This window comes from Ochotona curzoniae, unplaced genomic scaffold (genome assembly GCF_017591425.1).
Source record: "Ochotona curzoniae isolate NIBS_2020 unplaced genomic scaffold, NIBS_Ocur_1.0 scaffold_3208, whole genome shotgun sequence".
NCBI lineage: Eukaryota > Metazoa > Chordata > Mammalia > Lagomorpha > Ochotonidae > Ochotona > Ochotona curzoniae.
The window spans coordinates 772465-794237 of NW_024467106.1; the positions used below are offsets into that span (position 1 = coordinate 772465).

Here is a 21773-nt window from a genome sequence, read left to right on the forward strand (position 1 = left end):
TCGGGACCCCGCCGCCCGTGGGTCAGCCCTCGGGACCCCGCCGCCCGTGGGTCAGCCCTCGGGACCCCGCCGCCCGTGGGTCCAGCCCTCGGGACCCCGCCGCCCGTGGGTCAGCCCTCGGGACCCCGCCGCCCGTGGGTCAGCCCTCAGGACCCCGCCACCCATGGGTCCAGCCCTCGGGACCCCGCCGCCCGTGGGTCAGCCCTCAGGACCCCGCCGCCCGTGGGTCAGCCCTCAGGACCCCGCCACCCGTGGGTCAGCCCTGGGGACCCTGCCGCCCGTGGGTCAGCCCTCAGGACCCCGCCGCCCGTGGGTCAGCCCTGGGGACCCCTCCACCCGTGGGTCAGCCCTCGGGACCCCGCCGCCCGTGGGTCAGCCCTCGGGACCCCGCTGCCCGTGGGTCAGCCCTCGGACCCCGCCCGTGGGTCAGCCCTGGGGACCCCGCCGCCCGTGGGTCAGCCCTCGGGACCCCGCCACCCGTGGGTCAGCCCTCGGGACCCCGCCGCCCGTGGGTCAGCCCTCAGGACCCCGCCGCCCGTGGGTCAGCCCTGGGGACCCCGCCGCCCGTGGGTCAGCCCTGGGGACCCCTCCACCCGTGGGTCAGCCCTGGGGACCCCTCCACCCGTGGGTCAGCCCTGGGGACCCCTCCACCCGTGGGTCAGCCCCTGGGGACCCCTCCACCCGTGGGTCAGCCCTCAGGACCCCTCCACCCGTAGGTCAGCCCCTGGGGCCCTGTGACATGTCCCTCTGGGCCCTGCCATTGGGTCAGCCCTCGAGACCCCTTCAGTGTGCCCCTCTGGGCCCTGCCCACATGGACCAACCCTGGCCTCTAGGGCAGGGAGGGATGGCCAGGCCTCCCTCTTCCAGTTGCTCTCAGCCTCACCCCACTTGCCCTACTGCCTGTTACACACACCTCCTTCCCCTGCTCTGGCCCCCCAGCCACCCCCGGACTGGTGATTACCCTTCTGGGGTCCCTACGGGTTGGGGAAGTGCAGCCCAGCCCACACCTGAGCCTGGCTCTGCTCCCAGGCCTGATCGCCACTTCCTGGAAGCCATCTGCTGCTTTCCCATGGTGTACTACATGGAGGGCTCCGTGGACAAGTAAGTGCGTGGGGAGCCTCTCAGCCCCGGCCTCTCCCCAAGCTGGGCAGGCGGGTGGCCAGCACCCTGGGGGGCAAGGCCCTCAGCGCAGCCTGTGCTGCAGCCTGGACAGCCTGCTGCAGTGTGGCATCATCTACGCCGACAACCTGGTGGTGGTGGACAAGGAGAGCACCATGAGCGCCGAGGAGGACTACATGGCCGACGCCAAGACCATTGTCAACGTGCAGACCATGTTCCGGTGAGCCTGGCGGGGCCGGCAGCCGCTTGGGACCTAGATGCTCAACCCTGGGCACCCCTCAGCCCCCAGCCCTGACACAGGTGCCCCGCAGCCCCCAACCCTGAGGTGCCCCTCTACACCCCTAGTCATGAACATTGGCACCCCTCAGTCCCGAGCCCCCAGCCCTGGCACGGGCACCCCTGAGCCCCCAGCCCTGGCACGGGCCCCCCTGAGCCCTCTGCTCTCCCAGGCTCTTCCCCAGCCTCAGCATTACCACGGAGCTCACCCACCCCTCCAACATGCGCTTCATGCAGTTCCGCGCCAAGGACAGCTACTCGCTGGCTCTATCCAAGCTGGAAAAGGTGAGTGGGCCACCCTCCTGCCCCCCCGGGAGCAGGGATACCTCCCGCCCGCCCCCAGGCCCCCGGCTCCCTGCAGCCCACCACAAACAGGTGGGGGCGGCATGCCCACCTGAGCCCTCGCTTCCCACAGCGGGAGCGTGAGAACGGCTCCAACCTGGCCTTCATGTTCCGCCTGCCCTTTGCCGCTGGCCGAGTGTTCAGCATCAGCATGTTGGACACGCTGCTCTACCAGGTCAGTGGGCTCAGGGGTGCAGAGCTGGGCACCCAGGTGGAGGCTGACGGCCAGGCACCTCCCGGGGAACCACCCTGCTTGGCTCCCAGCATGGCCCCACCTGTCCCTGCCTGGGGAGCCTGTGTGACGCGGGGGGGTGGGGGACCGCCTGAACCACCAGTCCTGACAGGGCCTGCCTGCGTGTCCCCTTGTCTCGGGCTGGGGGCAGGGAAGGCGAGGCCGCGCCCTGCAGGTGTAGAGCCGCGGGCGGGGTGCTGCCCCGCACGCCCACCTGCCTCAGCCGGCTGTTCCTCACAGTCGTTTGTCAAGGATTACATGATCACCATCACGCGGCTGCTGCTAGGCCTGGACACCACGCCGGGCTCCGGCTACCTGTGCGCCGTGAGTGCAGGGCCGAGGGGTGGCCGGCGTGGGGGTGCCCTGCTGCTGCCGCTCAGACCCGCGTGACGTGTCACAGATGAAGATCGGCGAGGACGACCTGTGGATCCGCACTTACGGCCGCCTCTTCCAGAAGCTCTGCTCATCCAGCGCCGAGGTGCCCATTGGCATCTACAGGACCGAGAGCCACGTCTTCACCGAGGTGTGCCACGCGGGAGGGGCCGAGGGCCTGGCCCACGCGGGAGGGTGCCCAGGCCCACGCGGGAGGGTGCCCTGGCCCAGGCCCACGCGGGAGGGTGCCCTGGCCCAGGCCCACGCGGGAGGGTGCCCAGGCCCACGCGGGAGGGTGCCCTGGCCCTGGCCCACCATCCTGTTTCCTTGGCAGCCCCAGGACCTCAGAGCCCAGGTGAGCACCCCGAGTACCTCCTGGCACCCCAGCCACTGGGCGCTGTGGCAACAACCCCACCACCACCACCCCACCCTGGGGACATGGGCAGGGAGGGACCCTGAGGAGCGTGCCCCTCCCCCTCCATGCACAGTTGGGGTGGCTCACGGCCTCTCCCACAGTGGTCCGGCCTGACTCTGGACCCCAGGCAGTGCCTACATGGACCCTGCATCCCCTGTGCCTCCACACCGTTCTCACCGGCCTCTACTGGGCCACTTGCTTGGGGATAACCCTTGTGGAGGAGTCGGGAGGGACCCCTGCAGAGATGGGAGGGCAGGGGAGGGGCACGGGTGGGGCCTCCTTGGTACCCGGACCTGTGGCCAGGCAGGAGGCCGGGGCCAGGCCGCCGTCCCCATAGCCCTGCCACCCCAGTCCCAGATCTCCGTGAACATGGAGGGCTGTGAGGACATGCGACAGGCCCCGGGGCCCTGGGAGGCACAGGTGGGCCCCGGTGGCGGCGGCAGCACCCAAGGCCGCCACGCGGACGGTGACGACCCGGTGGAGCACCCCCTGCTGCGGCGGAAGAGCCTGTCCTGGGCCCGGAAACTCAGCCGCAAGGGCAGCCAGCCGGCCAAGACACCTGCGGCTGCTGAGCGCATCAGCCAGCAGCGGCTCAGCCTGTGCCAGCGATCCGAGCGCCAGGAACTCTCTGAGCTGGTCAAGAACCGCATGAAGCACCTGGGGCTGCCCACCACTGGCTACGGTAAGGACAAGCCGCAGCGCCCTGGGACGCAGGCCGCCCTCCTGGCCTGGTCGCTTGAGAGGTAGCCCCCTGGAGCGGAGGACTGGGGCTGCGGGCTGGAGTGGGTCCCTGGCCAGCTCGGGCTAAGCCAGTGTGTGGGGACCTTCTCGGGCAACACAGCAGCCCAGGACTGAGGCCAGGAAAGCTCGACCTCCCAGGTGCCCTGCTGCCCACATCCACTGAGCCCGCGGGCGGGTGAGGGCGGTGTGACTGGTCCCATGTGGCCCAACAGGCCTGGCTGCAGCCTGGCCACATCCAACCCTGGCCTGGGAGCCCCAACTGCCATGAGGCTCCATCCTGGGGACTCTGCCCCACCCAGGCCCACTTCCGTGTCCACCTGCTTCTGCTGATGGTCGCCGGGGTCAGGGGCCCTTGGGATGCTCTAAGTGGGGTCAGGTGCCCAGGGTGCCCCTGGGAGCTGCCCAGGAATAGCCAGGGCCGTGCACGCTGGGCCAGCCTGGACCAGCTGCAGCCCCAGAGCGGACAGGCCAGGGGGCCCCGGGCCTTTCCCAGCCCCAGGCTCAGTGTTGGGGGCACCCAGGTCTTCCTGCCTGCCCCCTTCAGGGGGACACTGACCATCAGGGTACAGAATGGTAGTCACAGCCCCCAAGTCCTGGCCCTGCCCACTCCCTCCCTGAGCTGGCGCATGGCCCAACCCCCACCGCTTGGCACAAAGCGGGCCCTTCTCCCCTGCTGGGCTGGCTTAGCTGCGGCCGCCTGCCCGTGCCATGCCCCGCTTGGCCACTGCCTGCTGACCGCACTGCTCTCTCTCTGTCCGTGCCCCTCCTGTGTGTTCTTAGAGGACATAGCAAACTTAACAGCCAGTGACGTCATGAACCGGGTAAACCTGGGATACCTGCAAGGTAATTCTGCTCTGGGGACATTGACCTGACCTTGACCCTGGCCCAGCCAGAGGGTGGACAGAAGAGAGAGGCTTCTGGGCTGCAGAGCCCAAGCACTTCCTGCAGGGAAGGGGCCTGTGCTCCCAGCCAGCAGGCAAGCCCCCTGCCCCCCGTGCTCCCAGCCAGCAGGCAAGCCCCCCATCCACCATGCTCCCAGCCAGCAGGCAAGCCCCCCGTCCACCATGCTCCCAGCCAGCAGGCAAGCCCCCTGCCCCCCCGTGCTCCCAGCCAGCAGGCAAGCCCCCCATCCACCGTGCTCCCAGTCAGCAGGCAAGCCCCCAGTCCACTGTGCTCCCAGCCAGCAGGCAAGCCCCCCATCCACCGTGCTCCCAGCCAGCAGGCGAGCCCCGCCCCACCCCCTATGTCCCCAGCTAGCAGGCGAGCCCTGACCCCTATGCCCCCGAACTCGCCCTGTGTTCCCAGCTGGCTCTGGGCTGGCCCCTTGCACCTTTCCTCCATCTTAGGCTGTGGCCACCCTGAGTGGGGGCCCCACTGGGTTCTGGCTCCGTCCCAGGCACCCTTGCCCTGTTTTGCTCTCCAAGCAGTAGGGCCCTCAGCCGTGAGAAGTGACCCAGGCTCCTGGGTTCTGCTGGAGTGCTGGGGGCTGCTGGGCTCAGAGTCCCAAGGAGTTACAACTGAGATGGGGCGTGCCCACACCCACTTCCCCTCACCTCCAGGGTGACCCAAGTCCACACACACCCCGCCCCATGCCAGGGCCCCAGTTGGAGCCCAGGGAGGGTCTGAGCTGTGGGCTTCCACAGTTGGGACCTTGTCCTGCCAGCCTCCACACAGGAGGCTAGGAGCTAGCTTGGGGGCCCTGGGCCCGGTGGGCATTGGCTGGCTGGGGCCTCCTTGTTAAGGCAGACCCAGGCCTAGGTGGCCACAGGCGACATGGCACCAGGTCCTTGCGCTTTCTTACCCTGCAACCTGCAGCGCTTCAAGGGAGAAGGGACAGGTGGGCACTGGCGGGCACTGGCGGTGTCACCCCCCCTCTGCCTGGCCACATCTGCTTCTGTGGCAGTTCCCTGACAGGCGAGCACGTGAGCTCAGGCTGCCCCGGGCACTTACTGGGTCCCACCTGTGCACCTGCGGCACCTCCAGTGAGCAGACAGGCTGGCATGCCAGCTTCCCTCACCTTCCGCAGTGTGCCCTGGGAGGGAGGCATGGCGGCCACCCCAAGTCCTGGTGCAGCAGTGGGGCTGGGACGCAGGATCAGGGTGACCCACCCCAGACCAGTCCCTCTTGAGCACATCTAAAGCCAGCCCTGTCTCCCACTGCAGCCCTAGTACACCTACTGGCGGGTGGACACTTGGCCTTGACCTGGGCCGGCCAGGCCTTGCTGTCCTTCCTGGGTCCTGGAATTAATGCCGTGCCCGACCCAGCCGGCCTCGTCCTGCAGTGGCTGCTGCTGCTCTAGCCTCCACCCGCACAGGCCAGGAGGGAAGGGACCGGGCTGCGGGCACAGGACCAGCATCCTCACTGGCTGTGGTCTCAGGAGCAGGGATCCCAGGGTGCTGGCCCGGGGCTGAGGGTGGGAAGCCCCTGCTCTGAGGCTCCAGTGGCTCCCTCAGGGCTGTGCTTGAGGCCAGGAATGCCACACCAGCACCCCTCACCCCTGGCCAGGGCCGCCCAGCCTGGCAACCCCTCTGGACAGTGTGCTGTGTTCAAGGCACTGGGCTTCTTGGAGGATCCTGTCCTTTCCTATGGCCGTGGGACTGCCATTGACCATAATCTGCACTGCTGGGCTCTGAGGGGTGATGGGGCAGGTATGGGTGTGTGGCTGGGTCCAGCTGTACTGGCTGTGCAGGCATAGGTGGGGGTGGGTTACAGAAATGACTGTCCCTGGGTGTGGGAGCAGCAGCCGTGGCCAGCATGGCATCGCCTACCAAGGTGTGTGAGCAGGTGGTGGTGTGGGCAGGTGGTGGTGTGCACAGGTGTGTATGTTCAGGTGGTGGTGTGCACAGGTGTGTGTGAGCAGGTGGTGGTGTGCACAGGTGTGTGTGAGCAGGTGGTGGTGTGCACAGGTGTGTGTGAGCAGGTGGTGGTGTGGACAGGTGGTGGTGTGGGCAGGTGGTGGTGTGCACAGGTGTGTATGTTCAGGTGGTGGTGTGCACAGGTGTGTGTGAGCAGGTGGTGGTGTGGACAGGTGTGTGTGAGCAGGTGGTGGTGTGCACAGGTGTGTGTGAGCAGGTGGTGGTGTGGACAGGTGTGTGTGAGCAGGTGGTGGTGTGGACAGGTGTGTGAGCAGGTGGTGGTGTGCACAGGTGTGTGAGCAGGTGGTGGTGTGGACAGGTGTGTGAGCAGGTGGTGGTGTGCACAGGTGTGTGTGAGCAGGTGGGGGTGTGGGCAGGTGCATTTGGCACCTCTGTTTGGGGCCTCCAGCAGTGAATTGCCACCCTTTCTGGCTGTTGAGGCTGAGCATGCTGGCCCAGGCAGGACTTGGGACCCCGGCATGGCTTCATGGCTTCCCCTCAGGGCGAGCTGCCCCTGCCACTGAACAGCCGGGGCTGGGTAGAACAGCCAGAAAGGCAGGCAAGGCCTGGGCCCTGCCCTTTGAGCACGGGGCCCTGCCCTCTGAGCAGGGGCCCCGCCCTCTGAGCACGGGGCCCCGCCCTCTGAGCACCGGGCCCCGCCCTCTGAGCACAGGGCCCCGCCCTCTGAGCACGAGGCCCCGCCCTCTGAGCAGGGGCCCCGCCCTCTGAGCACGAGGCCCCGCCCTCTGAGCACGGGGGCCCCGCCCTCTGAGCACCGGGCCCCGCCCTCTGAGCACAAGGCCCCGCCCTCTGAGCACGAGGCCCCGCCCTCTGAGCACGGGGCCCCGCCCTCTGAGCACGAGGCCCCGCCCTCTGAGCACGGGACCCCGCCCTCTGAGCACGAGGCCCAGCCCTCTGAGCACGGGGCCCCGCCCTCTGCCCAGCTGTGTCCTTTGTAGATGAGATCAGTGACCAGCAGAACACCCTGTCCTATGTGCTCATCAACCCCCCGCCTGACACGACGCTGAAACCCAACGACATCGTGTGAGTTCCATCTGTCCCCCGGCCCGCTGTCCCGCAGCCCCCTGTCCCCCTATTCCCCAGCCCCGGGTCCCCCCAGCCCCCAGCCACGCCTCGGGATGCAGCAGCCCTACGGACGCCAAAGCGAGGCTGCCCTGGCCGCACATCCCCGGCCTCACGCGTGTCTCCTACAGGTACCTCATCCGCTCAGACCCCCTGGCCCATGTGGCTGGCAGCTCCCCGAGCCACAAGCTGTCCTGCAACCCCGAGACACGTGATGAGACGCAGCTGTGAGCAGCCCGGCCAGCGGGTGCTGTCACGCACACCCGAGACGCCTGCAGGAGCCCTTCTCTGGCCTCTTTCCGCGTCGGCAGACACCACACCTCACGTTGGCGCCTGGCTGAGCCCTGGTGGCCCTGAGTGGCCCTGAGTGGCCGAGCCCAGGCTGTGCTGAGGGGCTGGGGTGTCGCACGCCAAGCCGTGCGTCCCCCACAGCTCCTGGCTGAGCCTCCCAGAACCGAGGGATGAGCTGGGGTTCCTCAGCCTGCATCCTGAGCGCCCAGAAGGCTCAGCAGCGGAGGGTCCCGGAAGCCCTTCGTGGGAAGAGGGGCAGTCCCCTCCTTGAACTTGCCCAGCGCCAGGCCTGGCACCCCAGGGCCCTCCTGCAGCCTCATCCCATCTGCCAAGCACAATTCCACTCCAGCTTCTGTTCCAGGGCGTACCCTGCAGGAGTGCCCCCCAGCTTGGGAAGGTGCCCACGTGGCCTCGACAGCCCTATCACTGTCCGGGTCTGGGCACACACCAGCCTCGTCCCTGCAGTGAGCAGAGCCCGTATCCGCATGCAAGCATCGCTGGAGACCAGTGTGTCAGGGGCTGAAGCTCTGGGGCAGTCCCTCCTACAGCTGGGCACATGGAACCCTGTGTGGGGCCCTGCGCCCAGCCCTGCCACACACCCAGCTCCTGGCCTGACTGTAACTTCCCTGCCCACAAAGTGCCCAAAAGCCCAGGACCCAAACCTCGCAGGTCCCCAGAAAGGAACAGCACAGACTCGGGGCCCCAATGAGGGTCCTGGGTCCCACAGTGACCCCTCAGTCCCCATCCTGCAGCAGGAGGGACCGGGTCTGTTACCTGGTGGTGACCACACAGTCGGGAGCAGTGGGAAGGGGAGGTGCCACCCTAGGTGTCCAGGCCTTTGGGGAAGGCACCACCATCGGGGAGGATCCGGGCTGCAAACCGACTTCCGGAGCTCCTGCCAGCCAGGGCCTTAGCAGCCACTTCCTGTCTAGCACTGGACACGTAAGAGGGACACAGGCACTCTATGGCCCTTTTAGCACCCTGACCCTGGGGACACTGCGGTGCCCGGCACTCACCCAGGCTGAAGTGGCCCCATGGATGCCCTGCTTCCTAGGCGGGCAAAGGTGGCTGCCAGTTTGCCATGGAAGTCTGTCACTAACCTAATAAAGGCAGCCTGTGGCACCTGGAATCTTGTATGCGTCCCTACAGCTCCACTTCCTCTCGAAGGGCCAGGGGAATGAGCTGGGGTGGCAGTAGGCCCAAGTTGGACTTCACCAGCCCTCCACCTGGGGCTGGGGGGCGAGGACGGAAGGCTGGACCTGTTCCTGGCCAGCTGGCTCTGGCCTGGATTTCATACTCCGTGCCCAGGGCTCTCATGGGGGTCCTACCCCTGCCCCCCGTGGCTCCCACGCAGGCCGCGCCCCCTGCCCAGGGCTCCCACGCGGGCTGTGCTCCTCTCCTGGGACTTGCACATGGGCCCCTGTCTTCCTTCCCACTGTGGCTTTGAGAAGAGCCGACAGCGGCCTGTGGCAGGTGGCAGCAGCAGTGGAGGGACCACGGGGCTAAGTTCTCCCAGACCAGCCAGCCCCCCACGTGCGGGAACAGCAATGCTGCCTAGGGCTGTGGGTGCCAGTGCCCGATCCCAGCTGGCGCTCCACAGGGCGGCATGTGTGGCCAGGCCACGAGCTTACTGGATGACCTCCCATCTGGTATGACCGAGGTCCCTGTGCGAGGGGGCACAGCGGCCACATGGAGGCCGTCCATCAGCTGAGGTCACCTCCACCTGTGGCGCTGGTTCAAGGCCTGGCTGCTCCTCTCCCTATCCATCTCCCTACCAATGTGCCTGGAGGACAGAGCCCATGCGCGGGAGCACGTGGAGCACATAGCCCGTGCGTGGGAGCACGTGGAGCACAGAGCCCGTGCGTGGGAGCATGTGGAGCACCTGGTGGAGCACAGAGCCCGTGCGTGGGAGCACGTGGAGCACCTGGTGGAGCACAGAGCCCGCGTGTGGGAGCACGTGGAGCACCTGGTGGAGCACAGAGCCCGCGTGTGGGAGCACGTGGAGCACAGAGCCCGCGTGTGGGAGCACGTGGAGCACCTGGTGGAGGACAGAGCCCACGCGTGGGAGCACGTGGAGCACAGAGCCCGCGTGTGGGAGCACGTGGAGCACCTGGTGGAGCACAGAGCCCGCGTGTGGGAGCACGTGGAGCACCTGGTGGAGGACAGAGCCCGCGCGTGGGAGCACGTGGAGCACAGAGCCCACGCGTGGGAGCACGTGGAGCACAGAGCCCGCGTGTGGGAGCACATGGAGCACCTGGTGGAGGACAGAGCCCACGCATGGGAGCACGTGGAGCTCCTGGCACAGCCCAGCCCAGCTCTGGCTCTGGTGACCACTTTGGCAAGTGACTGAGCAGATGGAAGCTGTGTCTCTCCCTGTAACTCTGCCTTTCAGGCCCTGCATGGGGCGGCTCTTTGGGCACCGGGCCCCAGCCTGCAGACATCATCGAAGGCCTGGCTCTGGTGGCCCTGTGATGCCCGCAGCAGCCCCGCTCTCGGAGTCCACAGCAACCCGGTGACCCTCCTGCCCAAGGCCCCAGAGGAAAAGCACACAGGCCCAGTGTGTCTTTCGAAGGTCAGTAGGCAGTGCCACAACGCCCACTGTGAATTCAGCTGCCCCACCCACAGCACCTCTGCCTGTCGGCTTGCCACCAACGCCCACCTGGGATGCAGGCCCGGAGGCGGCACTGGAGGCCTCACTGTGCTGCGAGGCTGAACAGCTGGCCACTTCCCACACGCGGCTGCCCACGTGCAGCGGGCTCTGGACCGTGCGCATCTCACGCGAGGCTGGGCCACCCTGCGCTCGTCAGGCCTGCTGTGGGCAGCAGCACCTGGGCCTCCGCTGACGTGCTGGCCACTCCTGGGCCGTGACGAGGCCCACAGCGCACAAGTGGCGTGTGTGTTAAAAAGCTTACCACAGGAAGCTGGAATGTTCTCACTGGGCCCTCAGTCCAGGAGATGCAGTGTCCACGGAGCCTCAGGCACAGGTGACGAACGTTCTAGAAGACACCACAGGCTTGGGGCACACCAAGCCGCCAGTTGGTCCAGGCTACTTCCCATGAGTTGCCCGAGGGGGTGTCCCCAGCCCGGGCCATCACTCAGTCCTTGGGAGGTTGCTGGCAGACGCGCCCTCCGCAGGGCCAGGCATCGTACCCACAGCAGCCCAGTCTTGCTGCGGTCACGTTGGCAGTGCCATGGTGCCTCCCGGCAGGCTCGTCCCATCACGCCCTGGCGGTGTTGGTGGCAGAGTGTGCGTGTCTGTGGCGGGGCAGGGGGCCCTGTAGCCAAGGGTGAGGTGGCTTCCAGCCACATCCCCCTGCAGTGCCAAGTGGGCAACACACAGGGCAGGGACTCGCTCCACACAAGGCGCGCGTGAGCACGTGGGCCCCCCACAGGACATACGGGGTCTGCGGTACGCCAGAGGCAACCCGCCTGTTTACTGCACACAGGTTTGACCCTGACAATCAGTGACAAGGCTGGCCTGGCCACGCAGAGCTTACAGTTTTGTGGTTTTAGAAATTTATTTCCTTTTTATTTGGAAAGCGAGAGAGAAACCCCCCATGTGCTGGCTACTGCCCAGCTGGCTGCAGCAGCCAGGGCGCTCACTCCCCCATGTGGATGACAAATGCAGCCCCCAGAACAAGCCCCCAGCTCCTCAGCAAACAGGTCAGCCAAGAGTGACCCCAGGGAAGCAGCCCGGCCATGCCCGGCCTGCGGGGAGGGGTCCAGAACCACGGCCCCAGCCGGCCCCTGGCGCTTGGCACAGCAGTTGGGGTGCCCCCGGGCCCACAGCGTCTCAGAACACCTGCATGGGGTCCTGACTCGGCTTCCTGTCCCAACTGACCGTGAGCGGCACCCACTGGCACCCCTGCGCTCCCTGCAAAGGAATGCCAGCTGAGAGCCAACATCATCTGGCTTCGTGTCCAGTGCCAGCAGGTGACCTTGAGAAGGCCAGGTCCCACCGACAGACACGTCAGCCATCTGTGAGGGCCAGCCAGGAGTTCGGGAAGAACTCTACCGTCCAAGTCATGGCAGCTCCGGGGCACAAACATGTGACCTTGAACTAACTGCACGTGTCTCTCCCAAGGTTGCCCCCCGGAGGGGAGCTCCTGGCAGTCACGGGGCACTGGGCACAGCCTGGCACAAATGCCCACATGCTGTAAGGATGTGTGCAGGGTGGGATTCCTGCAGCACCAGCCTCCCGTAGGCACAGAGCTTCACACATGAGCTCGTCAGACCCCGGGTCCCTGGGCGACACTACGGAGGGCTCAGTGGCAGCAGGGTGCCCAGCCTCAGAAATGGGTGACCAGGGAGCCCACCCATGGCCTGACCAATGCAGGTACCCATGGCACCACCGGCAAATGCCACGAGGGCCCGGGAGGCTGTCCGCTGTGGGGCAGGAGGCATCACCAAAGGCCTCGGAGCCGCCTCCCTGGGCCGGGGCCAGGGACTCAGCTGGAGGGAAGCCAGGCTCGCCCAGGGTTGCAGGTGGCACGGACGGCCCCTCAGCACCAGGCGTGCAGGGCGCAAGCAGCAGAGCGTGTTGGACGCCGCCATACAGACAGGAAGCAGGTTGGCTCATTCCTTTATTACACTGTAGTGCTTTCTTACAATAAATACGGTCATATACTGTCCAACAGCGTGACACAAGCACACAGGGAAGCGTGGGCGCGGGGCCCACCTGGGACGCCCACCCCGGCGCCCGTGGAGCTGGCACGGGAAGCACCAGGCAGGCTCGGCAGCCGTGCGAGCCCCGCCTCACACACACGCCCTCGGTTAGTGCTCCCACGTCCTCATCTCGCCCCGCTGATGGTGTCCGCAGGCCGGATTCAAGTAACACTCCCAAACGTATGTGCAAAACCACGCCAGCAAACTGCATCTCAGGCTGCCGGCCGCCACACCTGCCACGTGCAGCCGCGTGGGACGAGGGGACGCAGGGACGTCCCCCCGACGAGACCCCAGCCGCAGCAGAGCTAGGGAAGCGGCCTCTCCCGGAGCAGATGCTGGCGCCCGCACAGCTCGGTCCGTCACACGGGCTCAGGCCGAGCCCTAGCCAGCGCCCGGCCCTGTATTGAAGGGCTCACCCTCAGAGCAGTACCGACTGCAGCTGGCCGTCGCCAGCCCGCGTACCGTCACGCAGCCTCCTGTACCTGTAACTGCCCGAGCGTGGCGGGCTGCAGGGCCAGTGCTTCCGTAAACTTGGTTTCTCAGTAAACTTTCTCGAAGCAGCAAGAACGACAAGATTCTTCAAAACCTTAGAACCGGATAGAAATGTTGGCAGTAGAACTCTGTAACGGACAGCGTCCCACCGGGAACGCCCCCGCTAGGCACGCACGCCCCCTGAGCCGAGACCGGGTCTCGCCCTGCGTGCGCCGAGGTCGCGGCTGGCCAGCCCTGGGGCATCAGGCCACGTGCACAGGGGCTGCGGAGGGGTCCACCTGGCTAGCCCTCTGGACGCCCCTCGCCCCTGCCCGCATGGCTGCCGTGCGGGAGCCTGGGGCCACGCTCCTCTCGCTGTCCAGAATCTCTGGGGAAAGGACCGACTCTGCACTCGTACCCAAAGGGCTGACAGTGATGGACGCGGGGTGGCCGTGCGTCACTTGCGGCTCTGGCCCTTCTTGGGCGCCGCCGGCCGCCTCGGCTGCCACAGGTGGCTGTGGATGGTGAGCGCGTCCACACTGACAGACATGGTTTTGGCCGGAATCAAGTTAAACTGTTTGCGGTCCGAGCTGTACTTGTACAGCTTGTCAATCATCTTCTTGGTGATGCTCTTGGGGCCCGTGCCCGTGAGCTTCTGGATCTCCTCGGTGTCGGGGTAGTAGCAGTACAGGGCCCGGAACTGGCAGCCGGCGTCCCGGAAGAGGATGATGTAGTGGTTGGCGTCGCACTTCTCCAGCTCCTGCACGGGGTTGGGGCAGCGGGCAGCCGGCTGAGCTCCGAGGGGACGGGGGCCATGTGCCAACTGCTGACCCCGCTCGCCAGCCACAGGAGACAGTACCAGAGCGCAAGGGACCCCGGGTCCCTGCACACACTGTGGCCTGTGGACACCGTGCAGAGGCTGCCTGGCTCGCCAGCGGCCACCTCACCCAGCGTGCCTGTCACCTCTGTCTGCCACCAAACCAAAGGGCACCTAGCCCAAATGAACGAGGGGCCCTCCCGGCCGTCAGCAGCACGTGAAGGCTGCATCTAGGCCCCGCGCACACTGCCCCACCTCGTCCTGGGTTACTCTGAGACAAGGCTCCTGTTGCCACCCCAAGTGCCAGGCCAGCCTTTCCTCCGCTCGGCTGCCCTCGCCCCTCCTAGGTCACCTCCAGGGACCCCAGCCCCCTGCGACTTGCCCACGCGGCCTGGAGGCCCTGCTGTGCCCTGCACCATGTGCTCTGAGTGGCATTCCTGCCACAGCACCCAGGAGCTCCAGGATGCAGAGCGAGGCCCTGCACTGCCTGTGGGCCCTGGGGAAGGGCCAGTGGCTACCCTGCCGCAAAGTGATTTAAGAGTCTGAGTGGGGCTGGCATCCTGGCAGGTGGTGAAGGCACAGGCGGTGAGCCCAGCACCCACCCCCCAGGGCCAGCCAGGCGCCCACTGCGGTCAGAGCGGCGACCTGCTAACACCCTGGGGGGAGCGGAGGACCATGCATGGACATGCAGGCTGCCAGTTTCACCTTGCCACGGCCCCACCTGGTGAAGCCCCGCGCAGTGAGCCACGTCTGCAAGGCATGTCACTGTCACTCTTCTAGGTAAACACAGAGGCCCTTCAAAGAGCACCAGGCCCACGGCAAGCACCGGCTGAGGGAGCACAGCCGGCCGAGGGAGCATGCAGGCCGAGGGAGCACTGCCGCCTGAGGGAGCACTGCCGGCCGAGGGAGCACTGCCGCCTGAGGGAGCACAGCCGGCCGAGGGAGCACTGCCGCCTGAGGGAGCACAGCCGGCCGAGGGAGCACAGCCGGCCGAGGGAGCACAGCCGGCCGAGGGAGCACTCAGCTGGCCGAGGGAGCACACTGCAGGCCGAGGGAGCACTGCCGGCCGAGGGAGCACTCAGCCGGCCGAGGGAGCACACTGCAGGCCGAGGGAGCACTGCCGGCCGAGGGAGCACTCAGCCGGCCGAGGGAGCACACTGCAGGCCGAGGGAGCACTGCCGGCCGAGGGAGCACAGCCGGCCGAGGAAGCACAGCCGGCCAAGGGTGCACAGCCGGCTGAGGGAGCACTGCCGGCCGAGGGAGCACACTGCAGGCTGAGGGAGCATGCAGGCTGAGGGAGCACTGCCGGCCGAGGGAGCACACTGCAGGCTGAGGGAGCATGCAGGCTGAGGGAGCACTGCCGGCCGAGGGAGCACACTGCAGGCTAAGGGAGCATGCAGGCTGAGGGAGCACTCAGCCGGCTGGCACTTACCTGCAACACCGAGTCCTTGTGTGGCTCGTTGACCTTGCCCGCCAGGCAGCAGTGGGAGACAGCGTTGTGAATGATGGTCTTGTTGGACTTGCTGCTTGGCTCCTTGAAGAGCTTGGGGCCTGGGGGGGACACACGAGGGCAGGTCAGGATCCAGAACCCCAACACACCACAGAGACACCAGAGGACTCCGTGGACCAGTCAGATACTGAAAGAGGTTCTGGAAATCAGACAAGCCATACCCAAACTATACATCTTAGGGAGAGAGGAGCCCCTATGACTGTGCCCCTTGACAGTGTGACAGCCGGGCCCGGTGCCACCAATGGCACGCATGCCCACGCCCACATCGAGTGCCTGGCTGGAAGTCCTGTTGCCCCTGCCCCAGCTCCCACCCAGGCAGCCATGAAACTCAGCAGTGCTGGGTCCCATGGCCAGGCCCCGCCGTCCACGCGGACTCCTGCACCGGGCGCCTGGCCTCTGGCTTTGTTCCCAGCTCAGCCCTGGCCATGCTGCCTTGGGAGAGCGAACCAGTGGATACAAGCCCTCTCACGGAAACAAAACAATCAGGGGCACCTGTTTTCTCGATCACAAACCCAAGGGGCATCCCTAATTTTCCAAAGCCTCTGGTTCCCAAGTGTGCAGAAGTCCTCCTGCCCTGAGTCCCACCTGAGCCAGCTGCTGGGGCCCTACTCGGTGCAGGGGCTGGAGGGTGGAGCTGGGAGCCTGCTTCCTCAGCACCCAGGACACCCACCCTCCCCACCCACCAGCCCAAGGCCACCCTCTCTGGCACGGACCAAAACCTTCTTAGACAAAAATGTCTTGTAGGTCAAAACAAAGACCAGACTCTTGGAGGCCGCAGCTGCCCACGCAGCAGCCCGGGAGCAGCGAGCTCACCTGTGTACTCGGCCACCGAGGCCAGGGAGGATGCGGCCGACGCTGTTTCCCAGTCTCGGTCAGTGCTGCGGCTCGGGTTGCGGCTCAGGATGGGCAAGGCTTCCAGGGACTCCACTCTGTGGCACAAGAGGACGGAGGCCTAGCCCAGGGCATGACTCCTCCATGCCCACACCAGGGACAGGCAGCCCACATCCAGAGAGCCAAGGGTCCCCGACATAAGGAACCAGGAGACTGTGGGGCGCAGCGCCTCACTGCCCACCCGGCCTGCAGCGCCCCCGGCAGACCCTGCCAAGCCCAGCAGAGGGATGCCAGCTGCTCAGCCAAGCACTTGAGAGAGACTTGGAGCCTGCCCAAGGCACTGGCTGTGCAGCCTAGGGAGTACCAGGGCGCATGGCAGGAGGTGGCGGGGCGGGGCTGCTCCCAGAAACACGGAGCAGGTGAGGCCCAGCCGGCCCCACTGGCCTCAGGTGGCCGAGGAAGGCGCACTGGGAAAGGGCTGCAAGCAAACGCCCCGTCCCTCTCAGGACCGAGCCGAGCACAGAGCCGGAGCTCCTGGCGGCAGCCTTACCGCTGAGACGGGGTGCCCCCCGAGTGGACGCTCTCGGGCTCCGTGGTCGCCGCCGAGGCCAAGGACAGGTTGGAGCCCGACTGGGCCCGGCTCAGGTTGTCAGCTGTCAGAGACAAGAGACAGAGGCTGCTGTGGGAGACGGCCGCCCCCAAACACCCACCGGGCTGGGCAGACTCCCCGCTCCCAGCCTGCACGGCAGGGCCCCGGCTGCTCACGGGTGGAGGAGCACTTGGTCCCGGAGTCGCTGCACGACTCCTCCCGGTGCACCGACTTGGGCCGCGGCCTTTTGGCCTTCGTCTTGGGCTTGCCCAGCCCCTGCTCTTCTAGAATCTGCTGCTGCTTCCTCCGCAGGTACTCCTGCTTGATGAGCTCGCGCCGGGCCTTCTCCTCCTCCTTCCGCACGCGGTCTTCCTCAGCTTTACGCCTACAGGGACACGTGCCATGACTGGAGGCTCGGCGGGCTCTGCCTGCACCGAGGCCGCGGGCTCAAGGGGCGAGGCCTGGAGCCGGCAGCTCATGGGGAGCCCAGGGGGAGCCGAGCGCCGGGCTCCGCGCTCATGGGAGATGGAGTGGAGGCCTTGGTGTGACAGCGGGCTGCCTGAGTTGAGGAGGGCTGCAGGAATGACTATGGAGCCGACCCTCAGAGGGCCCTGCTGGTTCCGACCCCTCTAGGAAGCACTGGCCAGGCCCACCCGCCTGGCCGTTGTTCCCGAGTCTGGAGCGACAGGCTCACCGGGCCTCGTCCCGCCTCAGCTCCACCTGGGCCTCGAGCTGCTGCTTGCGCACGCGAGCCTCCTCGGCCTTGCGCTGCTGCTTCAGGAGGAAGGCGGCCCGCTTCTTGGCCAGCTCGTCCTCGGCCTTCTGTTCATCCTGCAACCGACACCACACGGCCAGCCCCGTCACCAGGGTGCCCAGGCCCTTCACACGGCCAGCCCCTCACCAGGTGCCAGGCCCTTCACGGGCACCCAGCGCCCAGCTCGCCCTGAAGTCTGCCCTGGGTTGGCACGGCAGTCGGTTCCTGCCATGCTGCCGTGAGCTCAGTGGCACGCACCGGCCTGTCCCACCGTGCCGTGTCTAGCCCTGCTCTCATAACGCACAGCACAGAGGCAGCACACCCACACAGAACGGAGGCTCTCCCTGGGAGCCATGGCAGCAAGGGGGCACCCGGAACGGCCCGCCTTCAATGTGCCACCGCTGCCGTGGCCTGTGTCCTCGGGCGGGGGAAAAGCCACCAGCTGCCTGGCCCACGGCGCCCGTGTGGCCCGTACCCCCAGCCATGCTGATGCCCACCCCTCACAGGACTGGCTCCGGGGAAGGTGCCAGCCACTGCCTCCCTGCCCCCAGAGCAGGGCCGCCACGCTCTCACCTTGAAGAAGAAGCCAACGCCAGGCTTCTGGTCGCCCTCGCCGGGGAGCTCCAGGGCCTGCTCATGCTCCGCCTCGCCGCTGTCCTCCTCGGGGGCCTTCAGCTCCGAGAGGTCCACCTCGATGAGGCTGGCTTTGCCCCTCAGCGGCTCGTCGGGGGGCACGGCCTCCTTGGCAGGGAGGTCCGAGGAACCCGGCCCTGTCTCCCTGGTGCCCAGCTGCTCCGCGAGGATGTTGGGGTCCTTGGTGGGGGGCACGGCCAAGGCCCGCTGGTTGCTCTCGTCATGAAGCCTATAGCTGTCCAGCAGACTCTTCTCTGGGGGGTCGCCCCCCGAGTCCGCAGCACTGTCGGGGTCACAGGGCGTTCGCGGGTGGCTGTTTGCGGGGAAAGGGCGCAGGTGCGGGAGGCTCTCGGCGCTGGGGGTGGGGGTCTTACTGCGGGAGGAGCCCTGCCTGTCCTTGGGGACCTTCAGCTCCGCGGGCCTCCCTGCACGGCAACTCCGGCCCTGGCCGAGGCGAGGCGGCTTCCGGTGCCCAGGCACTGCAGTCGGGGAGAGTGGCTCGATGAAGTGGACGGAAGCCTTCGCCTTCTGGTCCTGCGCGTGGCTCCTGGGCACGGGCACAGCCGGGGCCGTGAGCAGCAGCTGCTCCTGCTGCTGGGAGATCTTGAGAATGGCCTGCTGCAGCGTGCTGATGGTCTCGTTCAGCTTCTCGATGGACAGCTCACACTCGCCCACGTCCGCCACCTCGCCCAGGCCGTCCTCCAGGAGCGCGGCCGACAGCGCCTTGGTCCTCTCCATGTCGTGCAGCGTGGCGGGCTCCCTGGGCCTGGACTGCAGCAGGGCCAGGCTGGCCGCATCCACGTCTCGAGTCTCGCCCACGAGGTCCTCGCTCAGCCTCTCCCTCAGCAGAAAGGCTTCTGCCTTGGCAGGGCCGGCGTCCGGGTCCCCCCCGTTGTGCGGCGAGAGCTCCCGCCCGCAGCGCCCCGGCGTGGGTGGCTGCGGGGCGCCGTCGGCCCTGCCCTTCTTCACCACGTGCAGGAAGGCGGCCTTGCCCAGCTGCAGGCGCTGCCTGGCCGACAGGGCCTCCACCTTCTTCTTCTGGGCCTCGATGGCCCGGCGCTTCTCCTCCAGCTGCATGTGCAGCTGGAGCAGCTCGGAGGCCAGCAGGCTGGCGGCGTCCTTGCCGTGCCGCCCAGGGCTCTGCTCTCTCTTCTGCCTCCAGGTGGTCAGGGGGGGCGGGCAGCTCTCCGACCCGTCCGGCGTGGTCTTCTGGGAGCTGCTGGTACTCGACTTGGTCTCGCAGCTGTTGAGTCTCTGCAGCTTCCTCTCGGCGAAGCTGGTCATCTTGACGCTGCCGCTGGCCACAGACACGCTGCTGAGCTGGGAGGCCGTGCTCAGACACGGGCTGGAGCGGCCACTCGCGTCGTCCTTGTCTTCGTGCTCCTTCACCTTCATGTCCTCCTGCAGCTTGGCGGACTCCTCCTCGCCGGCGTACCGCAGCACGGCCGCAGCCTGGTCCTCGCCCAGGAAGAGCTGCTCCATGTCCTCGGTGTCCCCGCCGTCCGAGTCGGAGCCCTGCCTCAGCGGGGTCCACGGCTCGGGGCTCCGGGGGCTGACGTGGATCCTGCCCCCCAAGTCTTCAGCGGCCCTGCCTACGTGAAGGAAGAAGCCACCGGCAGACTGGTCCCGAGAGGTCAGCTCCAGCGGCCCGAGGGCCAGGGGCCCCCTGGCAGCCTCTCCCGTGGCCCCCGCACCCTTCGGCTCTGGAGATTCGGGGCAGGGTATCGGGGTGAATGTCCTATTCAGGTCATGGCCGCCAGGCGCGCCGACCAGCCTCCTGCGCCCCGGCGCCTGGCGGCCCTCGCTGGCCCTCTTGGCCGTGCTGCCCCTGGGCCTCCCTTCTCCAAGCTCATCCTCCTTGGTGACGACCTGCTTCTCCTTTGCTGGCTTCAGCACTGCCGGCGTCAAGGGTTCCAAGAAGAAGCTGTCGGGCTGAGTGTCCGGGGCCTCTGCCTGCCGTGGGGGGCACCTGGCACTCATCATCAGGCCTGGGGCCCGGGGTGAGGCCCTGGGACCTTCGGGGTCCCCATGGCGGGGAGCCCCGTCTGTCCCAATGATGGCCACGAGCTCCTCGTCCTCGTCATCGATGCTGACGTGGTTCAGCAGGCTCTTGCCATTGGCCTTGGCAGCTGCGGCCTGAGGCCGGTTCTGTGGGGTCAGGTGGACAATGCTGGATGCCAGGCTGTCCTTGCTGATGGAGCGGGCCAAGCTGACGCTGTCGCCAGAACCAGGGTCCACGTCACAGCTGGCAGCATGGGGGAGAGTGGACGGTGTGGGCTGGGACACAGGCCTGGAACACAGGGACACGCGCTGGGCGTGAGCTCACAGAGGGAGCGAGGGCAAGGCCCACACCTTGAAAAGGGCGGGGGAGCGGAGGACCTCCCTTCATCCCTACCACGCTGGCGCCCCCAAGGACCACACCACCGCAGGTGGCACAGCTGGGGCCCGCCCCCGAGTTCCGCCTTGGCTCCCATCCCACTGCCTGCTAACACAGCCTGGGAGAGAGTGGGTCCAGGTGCTCGGGTCCAGGAGGGCCCAGCTCCTGACTGGTGGGTAACTGGGGGAGTGACCAGCGGGTGTAGGGCCTCTGTCTCCCTATTGCTCGGCCTTTGAAGTTAAAGCAAACAAAAAGAATCTAACGCCTCTTTAAGAATCTACTTCCTCAAAGCGGGAGGACAGGGGTGTCCCCTGCTGCAGGTCCGGAGTCTGGCTCCCCTGCTGGGACAGCAGGCCTCAGGCAGCTGCAGCCTGGCGCCAGCCCGCAGGGTCTCCGTGACCAGCCTGGGGACGTGCCAGCCTCCAGCAGGAGACCAGGACTCACCTGGCCTTCTCCGGCCACGCCACCGCCGAGCCCCGCGGCTGGCCGTCGACACGGGTTAGGGAGTTGGAGCGATGTCGCTGATCTACAGAAGGCGGGGACGGGGAGAGGCCCGCGTTAAGCAGCGCTTTCACAACTCCCCCACACACTGGAACTGCGGGCGTCAGGACCCCCGGGGGAGCAGCCAGCAGGCCAGGCTCCGGGGTGCTGTAGGGACGGACATGCGGGTAACGCAGAGACCAGCACCCGACCCCAAACCCAAGTGCTGGCGAGTACCAGGACCCGCACGCTCTCGCGTGGATGGCACAGGGGGTTCTAGACTGCCTCCGTGCCACACTGCCCATTCCTGCCAGCTCGTACAAGCCAGACTTTGCTACGATCACTACACAGGGAAGGAGTGGAGAGTGCGCAAGGAGCGAGGCCGACCGGCGGCCAGGGCGTGGTCCTCACCCGGGGAGTCCTGTCCCTGCACCGCCTTCTGCTGCCTCTGCCTCAGTGGTAGCAGGGGGTGGGCCGGGCCGGCGGGGGGTCCTCTCCCACTAGACAGAAACAAAGTGGAGAAGTGTCAGCCCAGGCGAGCCCGGGGTGCCCCAACCTGCTGCGAGGCTCAAGTTCTGCCAGCAAAGTTCAACTACAACTACGGCTGCCAAAGTAAAAAGAAACATAGCGCATGCAGAAAACGCAACCTTGAAAAACAATTTAAGAGAGAGGGGAACGTCAGAAACACAGATGACAGGGCAGGCACCCGGCAGGCACCGGCAGAGCTATTTCAGACACTGGGTCCCGTGTCAGGGTGCCTGGGCGCCAGTCCCAGACCTGCTGCAGCCCAGCTGCCCAAGCACACAGAGCCTGGGAGGCTGTGGAGGGCATCGGGACACGTCCCTGCCAGGGGCCTCTGGGCACTGGCCAGGGAACCAGGACGTGCGGACTCTACCTCTGCACTAATTCTGTTTAAAAAA

At 67.0% G+C, this 21773-nt stretch overlaps 2 protein-coding genes across 12 annotated transcripts in view; one reads left to right on the forward strand and one right to left on the reverse strand.

Moving 5' to 3' along the window:
* Positions 1–7666, forward strand: part of KCNT1 (potassium sodium-activated channel subfamily T member 1) — a 30477-nt gene extending 22811 nt beyond the window's left edge. For 3 of the 7 annotated variants that reach the window (XM_040962857.1, XM_040962855.1, XM_040962856.1), the window contains 11 exons: positions 1030–1101; positions 1205–1339; positions 1569–1680; positions 1811–1912; positions 2210–2293; positions 2370–2492; positions 2676–2696; positions 3108–3438; positions 4278–4340; positions 7312–7396; positions 7567–7666. In XM_040962857.1, coding sequence (XP_040818791.1) covers positions 1030–1101; positions 1205–1339; positions 1569–1680; positions 1811–1912; positions 2210–2293; positions 2370–2492; positions 2676–2696; positions 3108–3438; positions 4278–4340; positions 7312–7396; positions 7567–7666 — 1228 coding nt within the window. Of the gene's footprint in view, positions 1–1029; positions 1102–1204; positions 1340–1568; positions 1681–1810; positions 1913–2209; positions 2294–2369; positions 2493–2675; positions 2697–3059; positions 3439–4277; positions 4341–7311; positions 7397–7566 lie in introns of all 7 variants that reach the window. The other 4 variants (XM_040962858.1, XM_040962859.1, XM_040962861.1 and 1 more) reach the window with 4 other exon arrangements.
* Positions 7667–12296: 4630 nt separating this feature from the next.
* Positions 12297–21773, reverse strand: part of CAMSAP1 (calmodulin regulated spectrin associated protein 1) — a 48597-nt gene continuing 39120 nt past the window's right edge. For 3 of the 5 annotated variants that reach the window (XM_040962853.1, XM_040962852.1, XM_040962854.1), the window contains 9 exons: positions 21265–21353; positions 20818–20899; positions 17937–20286; positions 17304–17440; positions 16786–16994; positions 16571–16670; positions 16003–16118; positions 15112–15230; positions 12297–13622 (listed from right to left, as the gene is read on the reverse strand). In XM_040962853.1, the coding sequence (XP_040818787.1) occupies positions 13320–13622; positions 15112–15230; positions 16003–16118; positions 16571–16670; positions 16786–16994; positions 17304–17440; positions 17937–20286; positions 20818–20899; positions 21265–21353 (3505 nt within the window). In that variant the 3' untranslated portion in view covers positions 12297–13319. Of the gene's footprint in view, positions 13623–15111; positions 15231–16002; positions 16119–16570; positions 16674–16785; positions 16995–17303; positions 17441–17936; positions 20287–20817; positions 20900–21264; positions 21354–21773 lie in introns of all 5 variants that reach the window. The other 2 variants (XM_040962850.1, XM_040962851.1) reach the window with 1 other exon arrangement.